The sequence below is a fragment of the Dreissena polymorpha genome, chromosome 10 (genome assembly GCF_020536995.1).
Source record: "Dreissena polymorpha isolate Duluth1 chromosome 10, UMN_Dpol_1.0, whole genome shotgun sequence".
Lineage (NCBI taxonomy): Eukaryota > Metazoa > Mollusca > Bivalvia > Myida > Dreissenidae > Dreissena > Dreissena polymorpha.
Window position 1 is genome coordinate 53,860,462 of NC_068364.1, and position 21,363 is coordinate 53,881,824.

At 35.8% G+C, this 21,363-nt stretch overlaps 1 protein-coding gene and 1 long non-coding RNA gene across 3 annotated transcripts; one reads left to right on the forward strand and one right to left on the reverse strand.

Annotated features, from left to right (window-relative positions):
• Positions 1-1,883: 1,883 nt before the first annotated feature.
• Positions 1,884-12,298, reverse strand: LOC127848666 (uncharacterized). 2 transcript variants are annotated; one of them, XR_008034633.1, is made up of 9 exons: positions 12,216-12,298; positions 11,381-11,442; positions 9,628-9,689; positions 8,792-8,853; positions 7,041-7,102; positions 6,204-6,265; positions 4,456-4,517; positions 3,618-3,679; positions 1,884-1,923 (listed from the first exon to the last, which is right to left on the reverse strand). It is a non-coding gene; the product is annotated as an uncharacterized LOC127848666 (long non-coding RNA). The 2 variants fall into 2 exon arrangements; XR_008034634.1 differs by having other exon boundaries at positions 1,887-1,923; positions 4,336-4,517.
• Positions 12,299-12,530: 232 nt separating this feature from the next.
• Positions 12,531-20,960, forward strand: LOC127848075 (metallophosphoesterase MPPED2-like). The gene is made up of 7 exons (XM_052380369.1): positions 12,531-12,795; positions 13,501-13,678; positions 14,329-14,448; positions 15,128-15,248; positions 16,158-16,273; positions 19,351-19,461; positions 19,977-20,960. The coding sequence occupies exons 1-7, from the start codon at positions 12,652-12,654 to the stop codon at positions 20,147-20,149; spliced, it is 963 nt and encodes a 320-aa protein (XP_052236329.1). The 5' UTR covers positions 12,531-12,651; the 3' UTR covers positions 20,150-20,960.
• Positions 20,961-21,363: the final 403 nt, after the last annotated feature.

Here is a 21,363-nt window from a genome sequence, read left to right on the forward strand (position 1 = left end):
TCAATAAGCTTCCAATAACTTGTTATTTCACACCAATAAAGTGTAAAATCTTGAAAGCGCCTTGTCGATCGGTGCCCATTTATTTACCAGCCGCCAATGAAATATTCTAGCAATATAATGTCATGGGTGCCTTTTAACTGCAAGCAGATGGTCAACTGCATTGCCAGCCTCTCATTTAGAGGTTCAAGACAATACAAATTTTCATATTTTGGACACAAAATATGTACTTTAGGCTATTTTTATGGTGGCAATCTGGTCCAAATGGGAGTTGTAACCAAGCGAAAGAATACAATGCTCATTGTTGGGGGGGGGGGGGGGGGTTTAAGCTGGAAGGAAAAGTTAATTGAACAAAAAACACATATGTAGGCAAGCTTATAAGCCTAGCAATGATGTTCCATGTAGTAACAGGGGTAGAAAGGCAGTCAGATCAAGGCAGTGTCCTGAAAGGGGTTTCTAGTACTTCTTTTGGGGACACAGCTTCCTGCAGAATCTCAACACAACAAATATCAATGATTCATGTCACCTTTCTATGCAAAGAAAAAAGAATAAGGACAATACTGTCATAAATCACTGAATGAGAGAAGCATGTACCAAATAAAAAACAAAACAAGTTGCTGAAAGTGCCAAATTTTGTCAAAAAATCCCATAAGGTAAATGATGAAGGGACACTGCTTGCTATAACAATCCTATGTTTAAGTAAGGCGCGACACATTTTAAGCCGGAACCATGAATATAGCCATATTGTGAGAAAACAATACCAAAAACAAGCTAATTGTAGGGTGGTAACAAGTAGCAAATCAACTCAGCTGTACTGCATACATGCTCAGGAACAAGGATAACTGTTAAGTGCCAACTTCAGCTGCCAACAAAGCACGAGCTTTACATGTCAGGACGCGGAACTATCATACAAACTGCGAGGAGAATTACATGACGGCAAGGGTGTGAGTGACCACAATCCTTGATTATGACAGTCTTTCACACCTAAAGCATCATACATATGCTTATTTGCTTGTGTACATGATAACAAAATGATATTATTACTGTTTGCCATCAACAACCCTATCCAGTGGCCCTGACTTAGTCGCAGGACATTCCTCTTCCGAAAAGTCAACATACCCAATAGAAAGATAAAAAAATGAAACAAAAACATGCATTTATGTATTTTAAGTGTACTTTTATGAATAATATGAAGTGATAAATCTGCTCAATTCATGATTGTACTAAATATGAAGGCTGGCTCAGTTAAGCATCTGCTGCACTGTCCATACTGTAAAATGCCTGCCATTCCATGTCGGTGAAATGGGGCTCTGTTGAATGTTCATGCTTGTCGCAAAAGTTTTAGTTGCGTTACTCGATCATGGAGTCCCTGGCGTTGAATTCTAACTTCATGTAACACATTAGCGCGACACACGGTCAACCATATGCGGTTGAATTTAAGTCGGAAAGCAAATTTAGCCCTATTCCACTATATAGGGTGGGGGGTCAACTTGAAAAAACAACTATTCCAGGTCAAATAATCTGAATTCATGCATTTAATGCACTTATTTTCTCCCTTTTGCTAAGAAATGACCAAAAATCTGCTTCCCAGTCATATTTTGCACTTGCAGATGATATTTCTTTTTATCATAAGTTAGTTTAGGTCACAACATACCAAAAGATTCCTGCACAAATTCAATGTAAAAGCAATAACTTTAACAAAAAATAAGTCAAACTTTGCGCGTAGACACCCCCATAACCATACCTTTTCTTAAAGAGCATTCCAAGCCGCAATGATTTAAACAATAAAAAACATAGGTCATCCAATATGTAAGAAAGAACTCAATGCGAATCAGCGGTCACTGTTTTATGGCCATCTTTTTACCGCGCATCTCTCCAGTTGATGATGGTTTCCGCCAACTGTCAAAGTCTTATGTAGTCTCCAACCTAAAAGCAAAACAGGGAATTTGTAGTATACAACACTGTTTTCCTCCTACCACATGAACACAGAAATATTCAAACTAAAGTCATGGCAAGTGCCCCGATACAGAGGAATTGTGTCTTCAAATAATGAAGATTTTGTTTTTAGAGGGTATAGCATTGAACACCAAAAGTATTTAGGTATTGTAACCTATAAGAGAAATTTATTTTTACTGAAATGTGTTTTTCTTTCATATTATTATCATCCCATCCATATTGCACCAATATATTAAGTTTGGCTGGATTAGCTGTCCATTTGGCCATTCTGTATCATATTTTCACACGCGGGTGTGTTTTCAGTCCGAAGAAGGCGATATTAGGCCTGTTAAAGCTTAACTGCCCCTTTAAGATTTAAAGCTGTTGTGTTCAATATCTGCAATAAAATACCAAACAAACCAAAAAGACATGCAAGTGGGGCTAATGTGTGGTGGGGAAAGAATGAATTTGTTAGATATTTTCACTCTAAGCAATTTTGATAATGTCTTTTTTGTGTGTTTTTTTTTAATCATCCCCAAAATGCCAATTTTCAAAGCAAAAACAATCCAATTTCATCCAAGACAATAAACTAATTAGTCAAAATGAGAGATCAAAGATACTTTGAAGTGTAGAAATCATAAGCATTTCCAATAACTTGTTATTTCACACCAATAAAAGTGTAAAATCTTGAAAGCGCCTTGTCGATCGGTGCCCATTTATTTACCAGCCGCCAATGAAATATTCTAGCATATAATGTCATGGGTGCCTTTTAACTGCAGCAGATGGTCAAATGCATTGCCAGCTCTCATTTAGAGGTTCAAGACAATACAAATTTTCATATTTTGGACACAAAATATGTACTTTAGGCTATTTTTATGGTGGCAATCTGGTCCAAATGGGAGTTTGTAACCAGAGCGAAAGAATACAATGCTCATTTGTTGGGGGGGGTGGGGGGGGGGATTTAAGCTGGAAGGAAAAGTTAAATTGAACAAAAAACACATATGTAGGCAAGCTTTATAAGCTTAGCAATGATGTTCCATGTAGTAATAGGGGGTAGAAGGCAGTTCAGATCAAGGCAGTGTCCTGAAAGGGGTTTCTAGTACTTCTTTTGGGACACAGCTTCCTGCAGAATTCTCAACACAACAAATATCAATGATTCATGTCACCTTTCTATGCAAAGAAAAAAGAATAAGGACAATACTGTCATTAAATCACTGAATGAGAGAAGCATGTACCAAATAAAAAACAAAACAAGTTGCTGAAAGTGCCAAATTTTGTCAAAAAAATCCCTCTAAGGTAAATGATGAAGGGGACACTTGCTATAACAATCCTATGTTTAAGTAAGGCGCGACACCATTTTAAGCCGGAACCATGAATATAAGCATATTGTGAGAAAACAATACCAAAAACAAGCTAATTGTAGGGTAACAAGTAGCAAATCAACTCAGCTGTACTGCATACATGCTCAGGAACAAGGATAACCCTGTTAAGTGCCAACTTCAGCTGCCAACAAAGCACGAGCTTTACATGTCAGGACGCGGAACTATCAATACAAACTGCGAGGAGAATTACATGACGGCAAGGGTGTGAGTGACCACAATCCTGATTATGACAGTCTTTCACACCTAAAGCATCATACATATGCTTATTTGCTTGTGTACATGATAACAAAATGATATTATTACCTGTTTTGCCATCAACAACCCTTATCCAGTGGCCCTTGACTTAGTCGCAGACATTCCTCTTCCTGAAAAAGTCAAAATACCCAATAGAAAAAGATAAAAAAATGAAACAAAAACATGCATTTATGTATTTTAAGTGTACTTTTATGAATAATATGAAGTGATAAAATCTTGCTCAATTTCATGATTGTACTAAATATGAAGGCTGGCTCAGTTAAGCATCTGCTGCACTGTCCATACTGTAAAAATGCCTGCCATTCCATGTCGGTGAAATGGGGCTCTGTTTGAATGTTTCATGCTTTTCGCAAAAGTTTTAGTTGCGTTACTCGATCATGGAGTCCCTGGCGTTGAATTCTAACTTCATGTAACACATTAGCGCGACACGGTCAACCAATATGCGGTTGAATTTAAGTCGGAAAGCAATTTAGCCCTTATTCCACTATATAAGGGTGGGGGGTCAACTTGAAAAACAACTATTCCAGGTCAAATAATCTGAATTCATGCATTAATGCACTTATTTTCTTCCCTTTTGCTAAGAAATGACCAAAAATCTGCTTTCCCAGTCATATTTTGCACTTGCAGATGATATTTCATTTTTATCATAAGTTAGTTTAGGTCACAAACATACCAAAAGATTTCCTGCACAAATTCAATGTAAAAGCAATAACTTTAACAAAAAATAAAGTCAAACTTTTGCGCGTAGACACCCCCATAACCATACCTTTTCTTAAAGAGCATTCCAAGCCGCAATGATTTAAACAATAAAAAACATAGGTCATCCAATATGTAAGAAAGAACTCAATGCGAATCAGCGGTCACTGTTTTATGGCCATCTTTTTACCGGCATCTCTCCAGTTGATGATGGTTTCCCGCCAACTGTCAAAGTCTTATGTAGTCTCCAACCTAAAGCAAAACAGGGAATTTGTAGTATACAACAATGTTTTCCCTACCACATGAACACAGAAATATTCAAAATAAAGTCATGGCAAGTGCCCGTACAGAGAATTGTGTCTTCAAATAATGAAGATTTTGTTTTTAGAGGGTATAGCATTGAACACCAAAAGTATTTAGTGTATTGTAACCTATAAGAGAAATTTATTTTTACTGAAATGTGTTTTTCTTTCATATTATTATCATCCCATCCATATTGCACCAATATATTAAGTTTGGCTGGATTAGCTGTCCATTTGGCCATTCTGTATCATATTTTCACACGCGGGTGTTTTCAGTCCGAAGAAGGCGATATTAGGCCTGTTAAAGCTTAACTGCCCCTTTAAGATTTAAAGCTGTTGTGTTCAATATCTGCAATAAAATACCAAAACAAACCAAAAAGACATGCAAGTGGGGCTAATGTGTGGTGGGGAAAGAATGAATTTGTTAGATATTTTCACTCTAAGCAATTTTGATAATGTCTTTTTTGTGTGTTTTTTTTTAATCATCCCAAAAATGCCAATTTCAAAGCAAAAACAATCCAATTTCATCCAAGACAATAACTAATTAGTCAAAATGAGAGATCAAAGATACTTTGAAGTGTAGAAATCAATAAGCTTCCAATAACTTGTTATTTCACACCAATAAAAGTGTAAAATCTTGAAAGCGCCTTGTCGATCGGTGCCCATTTATTTACCAGCCGCCAATGAAATATTCTAGCATATAATGTCATGGGTGCCTTTTAACTGCAGCAGATGGTCAAAATGCATTGCCAGCTCTCATTTAGAGGTTCAAGACAATACAAATTTTCATATTTTGGACACAAAATATGTACTTTAGGCTATTTTTATGGTGGCAATCTGGTCCAAATGGGAGTTTGTAACCAAGCGAAAGAATACAATGCTCATTTGTTGGGGGGGGGGGGGGGGGGGATTTAAGCTGGAAGGAAAAGTTAAATTGAACAAAAAACACATATGTAGGCAAGCTTTATAAGCTTAGCAATGATGTTCCATGTAGTAATAGGGGTAGAAAGGCAGTTCAGATCAAGGCAGTGTCCTGAAAGGGGTTTCTAGTACTTCTTTTGGGGACACAGCTTCCTGCAGAATTCTCAACACAACAAATATCAATGATTCATGTCACCTTTCTATGCAAAGAAAAAAGAATAAGGACAATACTGTCATTAAATCACTGAATGAGAGAAGCATGTACCAAATAAAAAACAAAACAAGTTGCTGAAAGTGCCAAATTTTGTCAAAAAAATCCCTCTAAGGTAAATGATGAAGGGGACACTTGCTATAACAATCCTATGTTTAAGTAAGGCGCGACACCATTTTAAGCCGGAACCATGAATATAAGCATATTGTGAGAAAACAATACCAAAAACAAGCTAATTGTAGGGTAACAAGTAGCAAATCAACTCAGCTGTACTGCATACATGCTCAGGAACAAGGATAACCCTGTTAAGTGCCAACTTCAGCTGCCAACAAAGCACGAGCTTTACATGTCAGGACGCGGAACTATCAATACAAACTGCGAGGAGAATTACATGACGGCAAGGGTGTGAGTGACCACAATCCTGATTATGACAGTCTTTCACACCTAAAGCATCATACATATGCTTATTTGCTTGTGTACATGATAACAAAATGATATTATTACCTGTTTTGCCATCAACAACCCTTATCCAGTGGCCCTTGACTTAGTCGCAGACATTCCTCTTCCTGAAAAAGTCAAAATACCCAATAGAAAAAGATAAAAAAATGAAACAAAAACATGCATTTATGTATTTTAAGTGTACTTTTATGAATAATATGAAGTGATAAAATCTTGCTCAATTCATGATTGTACTAAATATGAAGGCTGGCTCAGTTAAGCATCTGCTGCACTGTCCATACTGTAAAAATGCCTGCCATTCCATGTCGGTGAAATGGGGCTCTGTTTGAATGTTCATGCTTTTCGCAAAAGTTTTAGTTGCGTTACTCGATCATGGAGTCCCTGGCGTTGAATTCTAACTTCATGTAACACATTAGCGCGACACGGTCAACCAATATGCGGTTTGAATTTAAGTCGGAAAGCAATTTAGCCCTTATTCCACTATATAAGGGTGGGGGGTCAACTTGAAAAACAACTATTCCAGGTCAAATAATCTGAATTCATGCATTTAATGCACTTATTTTCTTCCCTTTTGCTAAGAAATGACCAAAAATCTGCTTTCCCAGTCATATTTTGCACTTGCAGATGATATTTCATTTTTATCATAAGTTAGTTTAGGTCACAACATACCAAAAGATTTCCTGCACAAATTCAATGTAAAAGCAATAACTTTAACAAAAAATAAAGTCAAACTTTTGCGCGTAGACACCCCCATAACCATACCTTTTCTTAAAGAGCATTCCAAGCCGCAATGATTTAAACAATAAAAAACATAGGTCATCCAATATGTAAGAAAGAACTCAATGCGAATCAGCGGTCACTGTTTTATGGCCATCTTTTTACCGGCATCTCTCCAGTTGATGATGGTTTCCCGCCAACTGTCAAAGTCTTATGTAGTCTCCAACCTAAAAGCAAAACAGGGAATTTGTAGTATACAACAATGTTTTCCCTACCACATGAACACAGAAATATTCAAAAATAAAGTCATGGCAAGTGCCCGTACAGAGAATTGTGTCTTCAAATAAATGAAGATTTTGTTTTTAGAGGGTATAGCATTGAACACCAAAAGTATTTAGTGTATTGTAACCTATAAGAGAAATTTATTTTTACTGAAATGTGTTTTTCTTTCATATTATTATCATCCCATCCATATTGCACCAATATATTAAGTTTGGCTGGATTAGCTGTCCATTTGGCCATTCTGTATCATATTTTCACACGCGGGTGTTTTCAGTCCGAAGAAGGCGATATTAGGCCTGTTAAAGCTTAACTGCCCCTTTAAGATTTAAAGCTGTTGTGTTCAATATCTGCAATAAAATACCAAAACAAACCAAAAAGACATGCAAGTGGGGCTAATGTGTGGTGGGGAAAGAATGAATTTGTTAGATATTTTCACTCTAAGCAATTTTGATAATGTCTTTTTTGTGTGTTTTTTTTTAATCATCCCAAAAATGCCAATTTCAAAGCAAAAACAATCCAATTTCATCCAAGACAATAAACTAATTAGTCAAAATGAGAGATCAAAGATACTTTGAAGTGTAGAAATCAATAAGCTTCCAATAACTTGTTATTTCACACCAATAAAAGTGTAAAATCTTGAAAGCGCCTTGTCGATCGGTGCCCATTTATTTACCAGCCGCCAATGAAATATTCTAGCATATAATGTCATGGGTGCCTTTTAACTGCAGCAGATGGTCAAAATGCATTGCCAGCTCTCATTTAGAGGTTCAAGACAATACAAATTTTCATATTTTGGACACAAAATATGTACTTTAGGCTATTTTTATGGTGGCAATCTGGTCCAAATGGGAGTTTGTAACCAAGCGAAAGAATACAATGCTCATTTGTTGGGGGGGGGGGGGGGGGGATTTAAGCTGGAAGGAAAAGTTAAATTGAACAAAAAACACATATGTAGGCAAGCTTTATAAGCTTAGCAATGATGTTCCATGTAGTAATAGGGGTAGAAAGGCAGTTCAGATCAAGGCAGTGTCCTGAAAGGGGTTTCTAGTACTTCTTTTGGGGACACAGCTTCCTGCAGAATTCTCAACACAACAAATATCAATGATTCATGTCACCTTTCTATGCAAAGAAAAAAGAATAAGGACAATACTGTCATTAAATCACTGAATGAGAGAAGCATGTACCAAATAAAAAACAAAACAAGTTGCTGAAAGTGCCAAATTTTGTCAAAAAAATCCCTCTAAGGTAAATGATGAAGGGGACACTTGCTATAACAATCCTATGTTTAAGTAAGGCGCGACACCATTTTAAGCCGGAACCATGAATATAAGCATATTGTGAGAAAACAATACCAAAAACAAGCTAATTGTAGGGTAACAAGTAGCAAATCAACTCAGCTGTACTGCATACATGCTCAGGAACAAGGATAACCCTGTTAAGTGCCAACTTCAGCTGCCAACAAAGCACGAGCTTTACATGTCAGGACGCGGAACTATCAATACAAACTGCGAGGAGAATTACATGACGGCAAGGGTGTGAGTGACCACAATCCTGATTATGACAGTCTTTCACACCTAAAGCATCATACATATGCTTATTTGCTTGTGTACATGATAACAAAATGATATTATTACCTGTTTTGCCATCAACAACCCTTATCCAGTGGCCCTTGACTTAGTCGCAGACATTCCTCTTCCTGAAAAAGTCAAAATACCCAATAGAAAAAGATAAAAAAATGAAACAAAAACATGCATTTATGTATTTTAAGTGTACTTTTATGAATAATATGAAGTGATAAAATCTTGCTCAATTCATGATTGTACTAAATATGAAGGCTGGCTCAGTTAAGCATCTGCTGCACTGTCCATACTGTAAAAATGCCTGCCATTCCATGTCGGTGAAATGGGGCTCTGTTTGAATGTTCATGCTTTTCGCAAAAGTTTTAGTTGCGTTACTCGATCATGGAGTCCCTGGCGTTGAATTCTAACTTCATGTAACACATTAGCGCGACACGGTCAACCAATATGCGGTTGAATTTAAGTCGGAAAGCAATTTAGCCCTTATTCCACTATATAAGGGTGGGGGGTCAACTTGAAAAACAACTATTCCAGGTCAAATAATCTGAATTCATGCATTTAATGCACTTATTTTCTTCCCTTTTGCTAAGAAATGACCAAAAATCTGCTTTCCCAGTCATATTTTGCACTTGCAGATGATATTTCATTTTTATCATAAGTTAGTTTAGGTCACAACATACCAAAAGATTTCCTGCACAAATTCAATGTAAAAGCAATAACTTTAACAAAAAATAAAGTCAAACTTTTGCGCGTAGACACCCCCATAACCATACCTTTTCTTAAAGAGCATTCCAAGCCGCAATGATTTAAACAATAAAAAACATAGGTCATCCAATATGTAAGAAAGAACTCAATGCGAATCAGCGGTCACTGTTTTATGGCCATCTTTTTACCGGCATCTCTCCAGTTGATGATGGTTTCCCGCCAACTGTCAAAGTCTTATGTAGTCTCCAACCTAAAAGCAAAACAGGGAATTTGTAGTATACAACAATGTTTTCCCTACCACATGAACACAGAAATATTCAAAAATAAAGTCATGGCAAGTGCCCGTACAGAGAATTGTGTCTTCAAATAAATGAAGATTTTGTTTTTAGAGGGTATAGCATTGAACACCAAAAGTATTTAGTGTATTGTAACCTATAAGAGAAATTTATTTTTACTGAAATGTGTTTTTCTTTCATATTATTATCATCCCATCCATATTGCACCAATATATTAAGTTTGGCTGGATTAGCTGTCCATTTGGCCATTCTGTATCATATTTTCACACGCGGGTGTTTTCAGTCCGAAGAAGGCGATATTAGGCCTGTTAAAGCTTAACTGCCCCTTTAAGATTTAAAGCTGTTGTGTTCAATATCTGCAATAAAATACCAAAACAAACCAAAAAGACATGCAAGTGGGGCTAATGTGTGGTGGGGAAAGAATGAATTTGTTAGATATTTTCACTCTAAGCAATTTTGATAATGTCTTTTTTGTGTGTTTTTTTTTAATCATCCCAAAAATGCCAATTTCAAAGCAAAAACAATCCAATTTCATCCAAGACAATAAACTAATTAGTCAAAATGAGAGATCAAAGATACTTTGAAGTGTAGAAATCAATAAGCTTCCAATAACTTGTTATTTCACACCAATAAAAGTGTAAAATCTTGAAAGCGCCTTGTCGATCGGTGCCCATTTATTTACCAGCCGCCAATGAAATATTCTAGCATATAATGTCATGGGTGCCTTTTAACTGCAGCAGATGGTCAAAATGCATTGCCAGCTCTCATTTAGAGGTTCAAGACAATACAAATTTTCATATTTTGGACACAAAATATGTACTTTAGGCTATTTTTATGGTGGCAATCTGGTCCAAATGGGAGTTTGTAACCAAGCGAAAGAATACAATGCTCATTTGTTGGGGGGGGGGGGGGGGGGGGATTTAAGCTGGAAGGAAAAGTTAAATTGAACAAAAAACACATATGTAGGCAAGCTTTATAAGCTTAGCAATGATGTTCCATGTAGTAATAGGGGTAGAAAGGCAGTTCAGATCAAGGCAGTGTCCTGAAAGGGGTTTCTAGTACTTCTTTTGGGGACACAGCTTCCTGCAGAATTCTCAACACAACAAATATCAATGATTCATGTCACCTTTCTATGCAAAGAAAAAAGAATAAGGACAATACTGTCATTAAATCACTGAATGAGAGAAGCATGTACCAAATAAAAAACAAAACAAGTTGCTGAAAGTGCCAAATTTTGTCAAAAAAATCCCTCTAAGGTAAATGATGAAGGGGACACTTGCTATAACAATCCTATGTTTAAGTAAGGCGCGACACCATTTTAAGCCGGAACCATGAATATAAGCATATTGTGAGAAAACAATACCAAAAACAAGCTAATTGTAGGGTAACAAGTAGCAAATCAACTCAGCTGTACTGCATACATGCTCAGGAACAAGGATAACCCTGTTAAGTGCCAACTTCAGCTGCCAACAAAGCACGAGCTTTACATGTCAGGACGCGGAACTATCAATACAAACTGCGAGGAGAATTACATGACGGCAAGGGTGTGAGTGACCACAATCCTGATTATGACAGTCTTTCACACCTAAAGCATCATACATATGCTTATTTGCTTGTGTACATGATAACAAAATGATATTATTACCTGTTTTGCCATCAACAACCCTTATCCAGTGGCCCTTGACTTAGTCGCAGACATTCCTCTTCCTGAAAAAGTCAAAATACCCAATAGAAAAAGATAAAAAATGAAACAAAAACATGCATTTATGTATTTTAAGTGTACTTTTATGAATAATATGAAGTGATAAAATCTTGCTCAATTCATGATTGTACTAAATATGAAGGCTGGCTCAGTTAAGCATCTGCTGCACTGTCCATACTGTAAAAATGCCTGCCATTCCATGTCGGTGAAATGGGGCTCTGTTTGAATGTTCATGCTTTTCGCAAAAGTTTTAGTTGCGTTACTCGATCATGGAGTCCCTGGCGTTGAATTCTAACTTCATGTAACACATTAGCGCGACACGGTCAACCAATATGCGGTTGAATTTAAGTCGGAAAGCAATTTAGCCCTTATTCCACTATATAAGGGTGGGGGGTCAACTTGAAAAACAACTATTCCAGGTCAAATAATCTGAATTCATGCATTTAATGCACTTATTTTCTTCCCTTTTGCTAAGAAATGACCAAAAATCTGCTTTCCCAGTCATATTTTGCACTTGCAGATGATATTTCATTTTTATCATAAGTTAGTTTAGGTCACAACATACCAAAAGATTTCCTGCACAAATTCAATGTAAAAGCAATAACTTTAACAAAAAATAAAGTCAAACTTTTGCGCGTAGACACCCCCATAACCATACCTTTTCTTAAAGAGCATTCCAAGCCGCAATGATTTAAACAATAAAAAACATAGGTCATCCAATATGTAAGAAAGAACTCAATGCGAATCAGCGGTCACTGTTTTATGGCCATCTTTTTACCGGCATCTCTCCAGTTGATGATGGTTTCCCGCCAACTGTCAAAGTCTTATGTAGTCTCCAACCTAAAAGCAAAACAGGGAATTTGTAGTATACAACAATGTTTTCCCTACCACATGAACACAGAAATATTCAAAAATAAAGTCATGGCAAGTGCCCGTACAGAGAATTGTGTCTTCAAATAAATGAAGATTTTGTTTTTAGAGGGTATAGCATTGAACACCAAAAGTATTTAGTGTATTGTAACCTAAAACCGTAAATTTCACGCATACATGTAAATAACAGCTGGAGGTTACCTCCCTTTGTATTAAATATAACATTACTCAGGAAACACAACACGGAAGTAAACATGACACAATCGCATTAAATTCGGCACGTTGATCAATCAAAATTAAAGGATTTGTAATCGCTATGAATAGAACATTTCCAGATATTGGAAATGGTCACTGTTATTTGGAGAAGTTTTCTTAAATTATTTGAAAACATGTCTTCTTCCAAAGCAGCAGGTGTTCAGATACATACACTGACGGGAAATCCTACGAAAGCCTGGCAGCAGTTATCAGTAAAACAAAAAGTTGAAAGGGTAAGTTGTTAAAGAGGTAAAATATTTTTCAGAGGATGACACTTGTTATGGTTTTAGTTACTTGTCAGGCTGTTGTAAGAGACCTTTTTTACTTCAGTACACAATTATTAGTCATGTTAATGATTACCACCATTATTTACTACATCTACTACTACTCCTACTACTACTACTACTGCCACTGCTACTGCTTCTACTACTACTTCTTCTACTACTGCTACTACTACTACTACTACTATTACTACTACTTCTACTTCTGCTAATATTACTGCTGCTACTCCTGCTGCTGCTTCTACTTCTACTTCTATTACTACTTCTACTACTACTATTATTACTACAACTATTACCATAATTATTTGTTTCGTGCCAACTTCTGCCTCCTACCATCATTTGAAAAAGAACTGCAATCAAAATTAATCTGTTATTTTTTAAACCCAATCCCTATTAAGCATCAGTTTTAATTGGATATTAAGTTAACAATTTAGCTCAGCAGTTGTCTCTAGTCAAAGCTAATAAAAAACAGTTGATTCGGTTCAGGCGCTAACCGTGCTATTGACAGATCATGGTCTGATCCCCAGTGTTGCTGAGACCTTTTACCAATAATTTCAATTTAATTTAATTGTGAATCAATTTCGTTACCATCCAGCCACATATTAGCTATGAACTATAATTATATGAATGTATGAATGCGCCTTGTATGGATTGCAGGTTACATCACTCCACCACGACACCCCAATATGCGCAGACAAGCTGCGCGTGGTGTGTATATCAGACACCCATGCAAAACACCCCCAGAGAGTCCCTGTGGGAGACATACTGCTGCATGCAGGGGACTTTACAAATGTTGGCGGCGCAGCTGAAGTGAAACAGTTCAATGACTTCTTAGGTATGGATCAATATCCCATACATGTATATGTTTTTTTAAACAATATTATGATGTATATTAAATTACAATGTTCTTTCAGAGAATCAAAGTTAAGGTCTAAATAAGACAAAATAGTAAATAAATATAAAGTTTATCATATATGGCAGATAGATTTTCAAATAACTTTTCTGGAGCAATGATAATGCCACGGAATGTGTTATGCAAAACCACATTCATATTTCAGTTTTTTATTGTTGTTTTTTAATTTCAGAGGACAGGGTCATCATTTACGGTTAAATTATAATATGAGAAATCAATTGAGACTAATTTAAATTTTTACATTAAAAGACTTAATTGGTGGGCTTATCTTTGTGACGATGGCATTCTTGTTTTACATAGATTTCTGTTATAGGTTTGTGTTGTTAAGACTAGAAAGGTTTACAATGTGCAATTGTCATTTAGGGGTAATTACTTAAAATAATGTATATTTTATGGTATAAAATGCATGTGTATCACTTCTGATGCAAATCTGATGCAAATCTGATCACTTTCGTGAAAACTTATATTATTTATCAGCGGAATTCAATGTCTGGTCATGCGTTTAATGAATTAGAAGTATTTGATTAAAAAAAAATGTTGACAAGAGCAACCCCCATGTGACTTGTCCACAGGTTCCCTGCCTCATCCTGTAAAAGTCGTGATTGCTGGGAACCACGATCTCACTTTCGACGAAGACATGGTCAAGAACAGACGGGATTACCTGAGCCGAAACTTCAGAATCAACGAGGAAGGTAAGCATCAAGATAATACACCTTCATAAATAAGAGCTTTCACTTTTGGAATCAATTCATTTTTAACCAGGTTTTTAACCATTCCGAAGGAAAAAACTAGTTATTAGATTGGCAAATGCGGGCGGGCTGGCTGGCTGGCTGGCTGGCGGGCTGGCTGGCGGGCTGGCGGAACAAGCTTGTCAGGGCCATAACTTTGTCGTTCATTGTGAGATTGTAAAATCATTTGGCACATTTGTTAACCATCATTAGACGGTGTGTCGCGCGAAAAAATTACGTCAATATCTCCAAGGTCAAGGTCACACTTTGAGTTCAAAGGTAAAAAATAGCCATAAATGAGCTTGTCTGGGCTATAACTATGTCATTCATTATGAGATTTTAAAATCATTTGGCACATTTGTTCACCATCATGGGACGGTGTGTTGCACGAAAGAATCACGTCAATACCTCCAATGTCAAGGTCGCCACGACTAAAAATAGATTTATTTTAAAACAAACTTACAAAGGGGGTTAATTTTGTTTGTTCATTTCAAAAGTTCAGTTTGAGTTGTCTCCCTTCATCAGATTTTTTTTTCACAATGAAAACCTGGTTTTGTGACAATTTTGTCCCTTGTTTAATTTATGATTTCATCTTTTACAGCCTAATAGCATGCATATATTGTATTCACTTTCTGATTTCCAGTGTTTGAAAGGAAACTGGCCGAGTTTGGTGTGAAAACATGCAAGGAGCTTCTCACCAACTGTGTTTACCTCGAGGATGCGTCCGTCAATGTGTGCGGCCTCAAGATATATGGGGCACCTTGGTAAGGATTTGGGAAGCTTCTCAGTATAAATGGGGCACCTTGGTAAGGATTTGCCATGCTTTACAGTAAATATGGGGCACCTTGGTAAGGATTTGTGATGCCTTTCATTTGTACTCAATCTTTAAATTTTGGTACAGTATGACTGATTCTGAGTAGAAAAAAAACTTCTTGCGTGTGCTTGCTTATAACTTATGTTGAATCCTACATGTGCAATGATATAATGGAAATCTGTTAAAGTCCTACATCAACTGCAAATGCCAATTCCTGCACAGCCATTTTCAAATTCCAGTTGAACAATATTTATCCTAGTACTTTAGTATCAAGATTATGTTTGCAATATTGTTGTCAGCCGACACTGGCGTACTTTATTAAATATTCATCAGAACTTATTCTCGTTATTCAGCAGTCATTAAATGGAAACAATCACCATTAAAAGCAACAAATAACAGTACAGATCCTTCGCAAACATAAGCAAGCACCAGACCCTTTACCACTTGGATACGTATTTTGACGCATTTAAAGTCCCATAGAAAGTTATATTTAATCTAAGACCTTTCTTACTACTAAGTTTTAAAAGCTTCACTTCTAACCCTTAGATACTGATGAGCAGCAAACAGCATAAAACCTAAGCAGACTGTGAGTTATTCGCAGGCTGGTTGCAAAAGCCATTTTCACTTTGCCTCTTATGGGGAAAAGGGTTCAACAACTATTTTTTGATATCACATGAGCCATGTTTTAAGGTAAATGTGCAGTCTGCACAGGCTAATCAGTGACAACACTTTCTGCCTGAGCTGGATTTTTGTCAATATGAGTCTTCCTTTAAACGAAAAATACAATAAAAGCGCTTAAAGGGATAAAACTATGAACAGTTTTTATTGAACCTGGCTTATATAGATCCTATATTTGTAGGCAGCCAGAGTTCTGTGACTGGGGATTTAACCTGTCGCGTGGTGAGGCGTGTCTACAGAAGTGGAACCTCATACCCGACGATACGGACATACTGATCACACACGGGCCCCCTATAGGTACAGAATAGTTGTACTCACGGGCAACAATCATTGCATGCATTGCTAAGAGGTGTGAGTGTGCAAATGATTATCTATTCAATATTTATGTAATACTATGTTTCTGTATATTTATGTAATAGTTTCACATGAAGACGTTGAAACTTTAGTGAAGCGAGATAGGATAGTTCCGCTCGAAGACGTCAATTGTTTTGTAAAGCACTTTGTTGTTTTATATTGAACAGGCACATCTTATTTTATTTATATATTCTATATACTTGTTTGGATTCTGTATTGATGAGGTTAAAATGGTTATAATTTAAGAGTTCTTTATTAAGAAATCGCTGTTTGATTTGTTTGGTGTTTTGTTTTGTTTGACATTTCCATATTTTGAGTTTCGTTGATCTTGCATTCAATTCAGATTTAAAAAAATCAATCGAAAACAAACATGAAACTCCCGAAACCAAGAAAAACTGTTAATTGTATACTGGTTAGCGTGTATTTTCCGGACAGAACTGAGAAGTATTTTCTGGACACTTTGAAATATTTCCGTATATCGTAAACTATTTTCGAATTATGTCATTCGCTTTAAAATAACTAAAGGATTATAAAATAAATTGTAATTTCATTTAAAGTAAATAAATGAAATGTGTCTTACAAAATATACTTTTAGGTTGATAGTCTTTAATTTATGATACTGTTGATGGGGAATCAACAAAAAGTGCGCATACGCAATTATAGCCAAAGTCAGGACACAGTGTTGGCTACTCTTAAAGCTATCTGTTTTATTAAGGAAGACCAAATATGTTTAACAAACGTTTGCCCATACCCACTGTAAATCATGTAAACAAAGCTTGAACGTGTTTTCATTAAACAAAGAAATCCGTCACATTATAATCGGTACGGATTATCGTTGCCAATTCTTTAAAGCCCTGTTAGAAGGTAACAGTTATCAATGGTAACCTTTCTCACAGCCACCACAAAACTATAATCAACATTGAAGCATAACGGATCTTGTTCAAATGATAACTGTTTTAGGCAAACTATTTTAAATACTGCTTAACTATTTACAAACAACAACAACAGTAATACTTAAAAAATATAAATAATAATAATACTGGGTCGTTTATATATTTTTAAATTGTCAATAGTTAAGGATTTTTTAAAATAAAAAGCTTCTAAATCATGGTTAAAGAGCACGAACCTATTCACTGGAGAGTTTTTGTTACACGATACATAAAATGGAGTCGCCACACCCGTACTTCCTCATTCCCGTCCACATCAACCGTGACTCGAGACAACAAATCAAGCACTGAGATAACACTAAGGGTAAATTCGCTCTGTCTTTGCTAAAATTTAGTAGAACTAATATGCATGTTCGTTCAAATAGATCTCGTGGTCGTGATTTGTCATGTTTACATATGTATGTTTGTTAATGACATTATTTACCCGAAGACCCGAAGTGAAACAGTTTCACAGACGGACGGTTCAAGAACCAATATCATTACAATACGGCGACGGTAACAAGAATTACTCAACATTTAATGTTTTTGTATTTTCAGTTTATTTGAGCCGCGATCTGAGAAAACTGGGCTTAATGCATGTGCGTCAAGTGTCGTCCCAGATTAGCCTGTGCAGTCCGCACAATCTAATCAGGGACGACACTTTCCGCTTTTATGGTATTTTTAGTTTGAAGGAAGTCCCTCCTTACCGAAAATCCAGTTTAGGCGGAAAGTGTCGAACCTGATTAGCATGTGTACACTGCACGGGCTAATCTGGGATGACACTTTATGCACATGCATTAAAGGGGCCTTTTCACAGATTTTGGCATTTTTTAACATATTCATTAAATGCTTTATATCGATAAATGTAAACATTGGATCGTAAAAGCTCCAGTAAAAAATCAAGAATAAAATTAAAAAAAGGAAAAGAACATTGCCCGGACCAGGTTTCGAACCAGTGACCCCTGGAGTCCTGCCAGAGTCCTGAAGTAAAAACGCTTTAGCCTACTGAGCTATTCCGCCGAATACATATACTTGAAGTATTTTATACCTTATATAAGCAATCTTCGTAGTTTCACAAAATTTAACGACAAAAACAGAACTCTCCAAATTATTCAATCGTTTCGCGTTGCAACGCTTTATAATTTTTAGGTTTTAAAATCGTCAAAAGATGCATATAATGGCTATATTAGACCATGGTAAATGTTCAGTATTACTGTTTCCTAACAAATATCATAACTAAAACGAAAATTTGCGAATCTGAAACAACTTTTTTCAATTTTGTCAATTTACCAAAGCGTGAAAAGATCCCTTTAAGCCCAGTTTTCTCAGAATAAGGCTCATTTTCTCACGCTCTATTGTCACATATATATATAGCTTGTACTTCGGTAAGCGTTTGATGCCCAAAACAACATCTCATAACCAATAAAAAAAGAAATTTTCACAGTCAGTGAATTCAACTGCAAAAGTTTATAGCTGTTTATTGATAGCACAACGTCTTGAAATGTCACGTTTCATTATTGTTCTTACTTACTTTTTCTATTTAATATCTTAAATTGCTAATATTTTTTATATAAAATGTTTGATAATAATTGGTCAGATTTATTGTACGAATGAATTAAATAATGTAAACCTTTTTTTTTTCGTTCATTCCAACCTTCCAGAAAATGCGTCTGTCATCATGAAAATGGCCGTGTTTTTGTGTACCCAAGGTAGGGTCTCTTAATGTGCACATGCGCTCAATGGATATTCGCTTTGTTAACATATGCACACAGTATATAGGTCCCAGAATGCTTAAAGCAAATTTTCACAATTTATTAATTTATAAAATCTGTTTAAAAATAAAGGGATATTTCGTCCGAAAACACGTGCCGACCCGTATGTAGTTTTAAGTTCAGTTGAAAAACACACACACACGGCTATTAGGTCACAATCAAAATATTATTTGCACACCCGTTGATTGACACAATTGAACGGGCTTTTGGATATTGGGTCCGCCCTATTATCAATGCATGGTGATGGTATTGTTAAATTTTTTTTTTAATTTTACCTGCAATTACATCATGTATATAAATCGAATTCTTCTTTCATTGCCAGGTCACGGTGACGCTTGTTTTAACGGAATGCGGGCCGGTTGTGTGGAATTGTTGTCCACGATTCAACAGCGCGTGAAACCCAAGTACCACGTGTTTGGACATATACACGAAGGTATGGTCAATGCATTGGGCCGCTTTTTAATGTTTTGTCGTATTTAGGTTCCGAAATCATACCATATTTACAATACATTGTTGGTCGATTGTGTGTTGAGTTTAGGAGTCGAATAGTGTCAGTGTTCAAAGTGTTTGCAAAAGTTCTACGATGATATTTTATAATGAAACATGTCTTGCAAATCATGTTGTGCATGTAATGAAAGGAATTATTAACAACCCCAAAATGTAGTGCAATTACTGTATAAATAAGAAAAAATAATTCATCGTGTACGCTCTTCAAATATTTCAAAGATTTAAGTTTACCTAATAAATTTTGTAGTTGTGTAATTGTTATTACATGCGGAATATAAGTCAGTACTGTACGGTATATGTATGTTGGGTTACACTATACTACAAGCATTTTAAGTCAAGAAAATGTGGACGCGCGTCGCTTTTTAAATTGCCAAAATCAGATTTTTTTTGCTGATAACACGTCATAAAAACAACCAACAACCGTTTGTTCTCTATTTGTAGGTTATGGCGTAACAACTGATGACGTCACGACGTTTATCAATGCGTCAACGTGTACTCTGCGATACCAGCCGGACAACCCGCCGATTGTGTTCGACATTCCTCTGCCTGCTGGACACAATAAGGACGAGCTGGGGTCTATACAGCCCTGTAGACTTATACGACAATCTTTGTGACATTTGTGATATTTTTTTTTAAACCTTAAGGTTTGGAGGTTTTTGTATTGCTAATGTAGCCTCGTTTTGTGGTATTCTAAAAAATAGTCAAATCATGCCCTAAAGTGCAAAACAGGAAAATACACGAAGGGTCATATAATTTATAAAGACTAATATAGTTATTTATTTTTTTTCTTCTTTAAACATCTGATCCTCAGAAAACTATTAAAAAAACTATGTCCCTGTGGTCAAAACCGAAAACGTCTCAGGTGTAAATGTTTTATCAATTAATAATTGTGTACCTATTTGAGTTAATGGTGATATCAAATATCAGCATTATATCTTTATTACTCAACACTTATTTACCGAAATGTAATGTTTTGCTATAAGTACCGGTAAATCAAAAATAGATTTTATTTTTTTAATATTTCCCGAAAAGAGATAACTTGTAAACTACGATATTCTAGATTCATTTTTCTGTTTCCAAAGAGACACGGCATTCGTATTGGAACATGTAAAACATCTTCATTCCGTCACATTTGTAAACGTTTTCCTGCATATAAATCTGTTACAAGAATCTCGCCACATGCCCAAGTCGTTGTTTTTAATGTTTGTAAGGCAAGCGTTATACACTTTGGTTTACTGGTTATAATTTCGTATGTGCACGTGTGTGCTTTTCTAGTTATTAAATTATTTGTATGTATTTTTGTGTTACTTCATAATTTTGCAATTAACACCAACTTCGTTCATTCTATATTCACTTTGGTTTACTGGTTATAATTTCGTGGTTATACATGTGTAATTTTTTCTAGCTATTAAATGCCTAACGTTATTGTGTGCATTCATTCATTTGAAAATGGACACCAAAAGCAAGTATACGTACGTAACCATGTTGTCAATATTGTTTGTTTGCTTCTGTGATATAGTTATGTGATTTTTTTGTCTTTTGAATATGCTGATACGTTTTCCAATAAAACAATAATATAATATTTCATCTTCTCAAAAAACATATTCAATGCTTGCGAAATATTTTTTTTATGATAACATGTTTTGACCTTGCATTTTATTATTCAAGTTAACACAATTTCATTTTATTGGTTTTTCTGTCGACAAGGAAACCAACATTGTGCATACTTTTATAACACAGTTATATTATTTTGTTATTGATAAGTATGCCGTTCATTAAGATCAGTTTTGCATAATGCTTCCATATTGAAAGTTTCCATGCGTTAAAA

Bases quoted from the DNA above. Each gene is read 5' to 3' on its own strand.
- LOC127848075 (XM_052380369.1), top strand. From the start codon at position 12,652: ATGGTCACTGTTATTTGGAGAAGTTTTCTTAAATTATTTGAAAACATG. The intron at 12,796-13,500 runs GTAAGTTGTTAA...TATGGATTGCAG, and splicing joins TAAAACAAAAAGTTGAAAGG to GTTACATCACTCCACCACGA. The intron at 14,449-15,127 runs GTAAGCATCAAG...TCTGATTTCCAG, and splicing joins CTTCAGAATCAACGAGGAAG to TGTTTGAAAGGAAACTGGCC.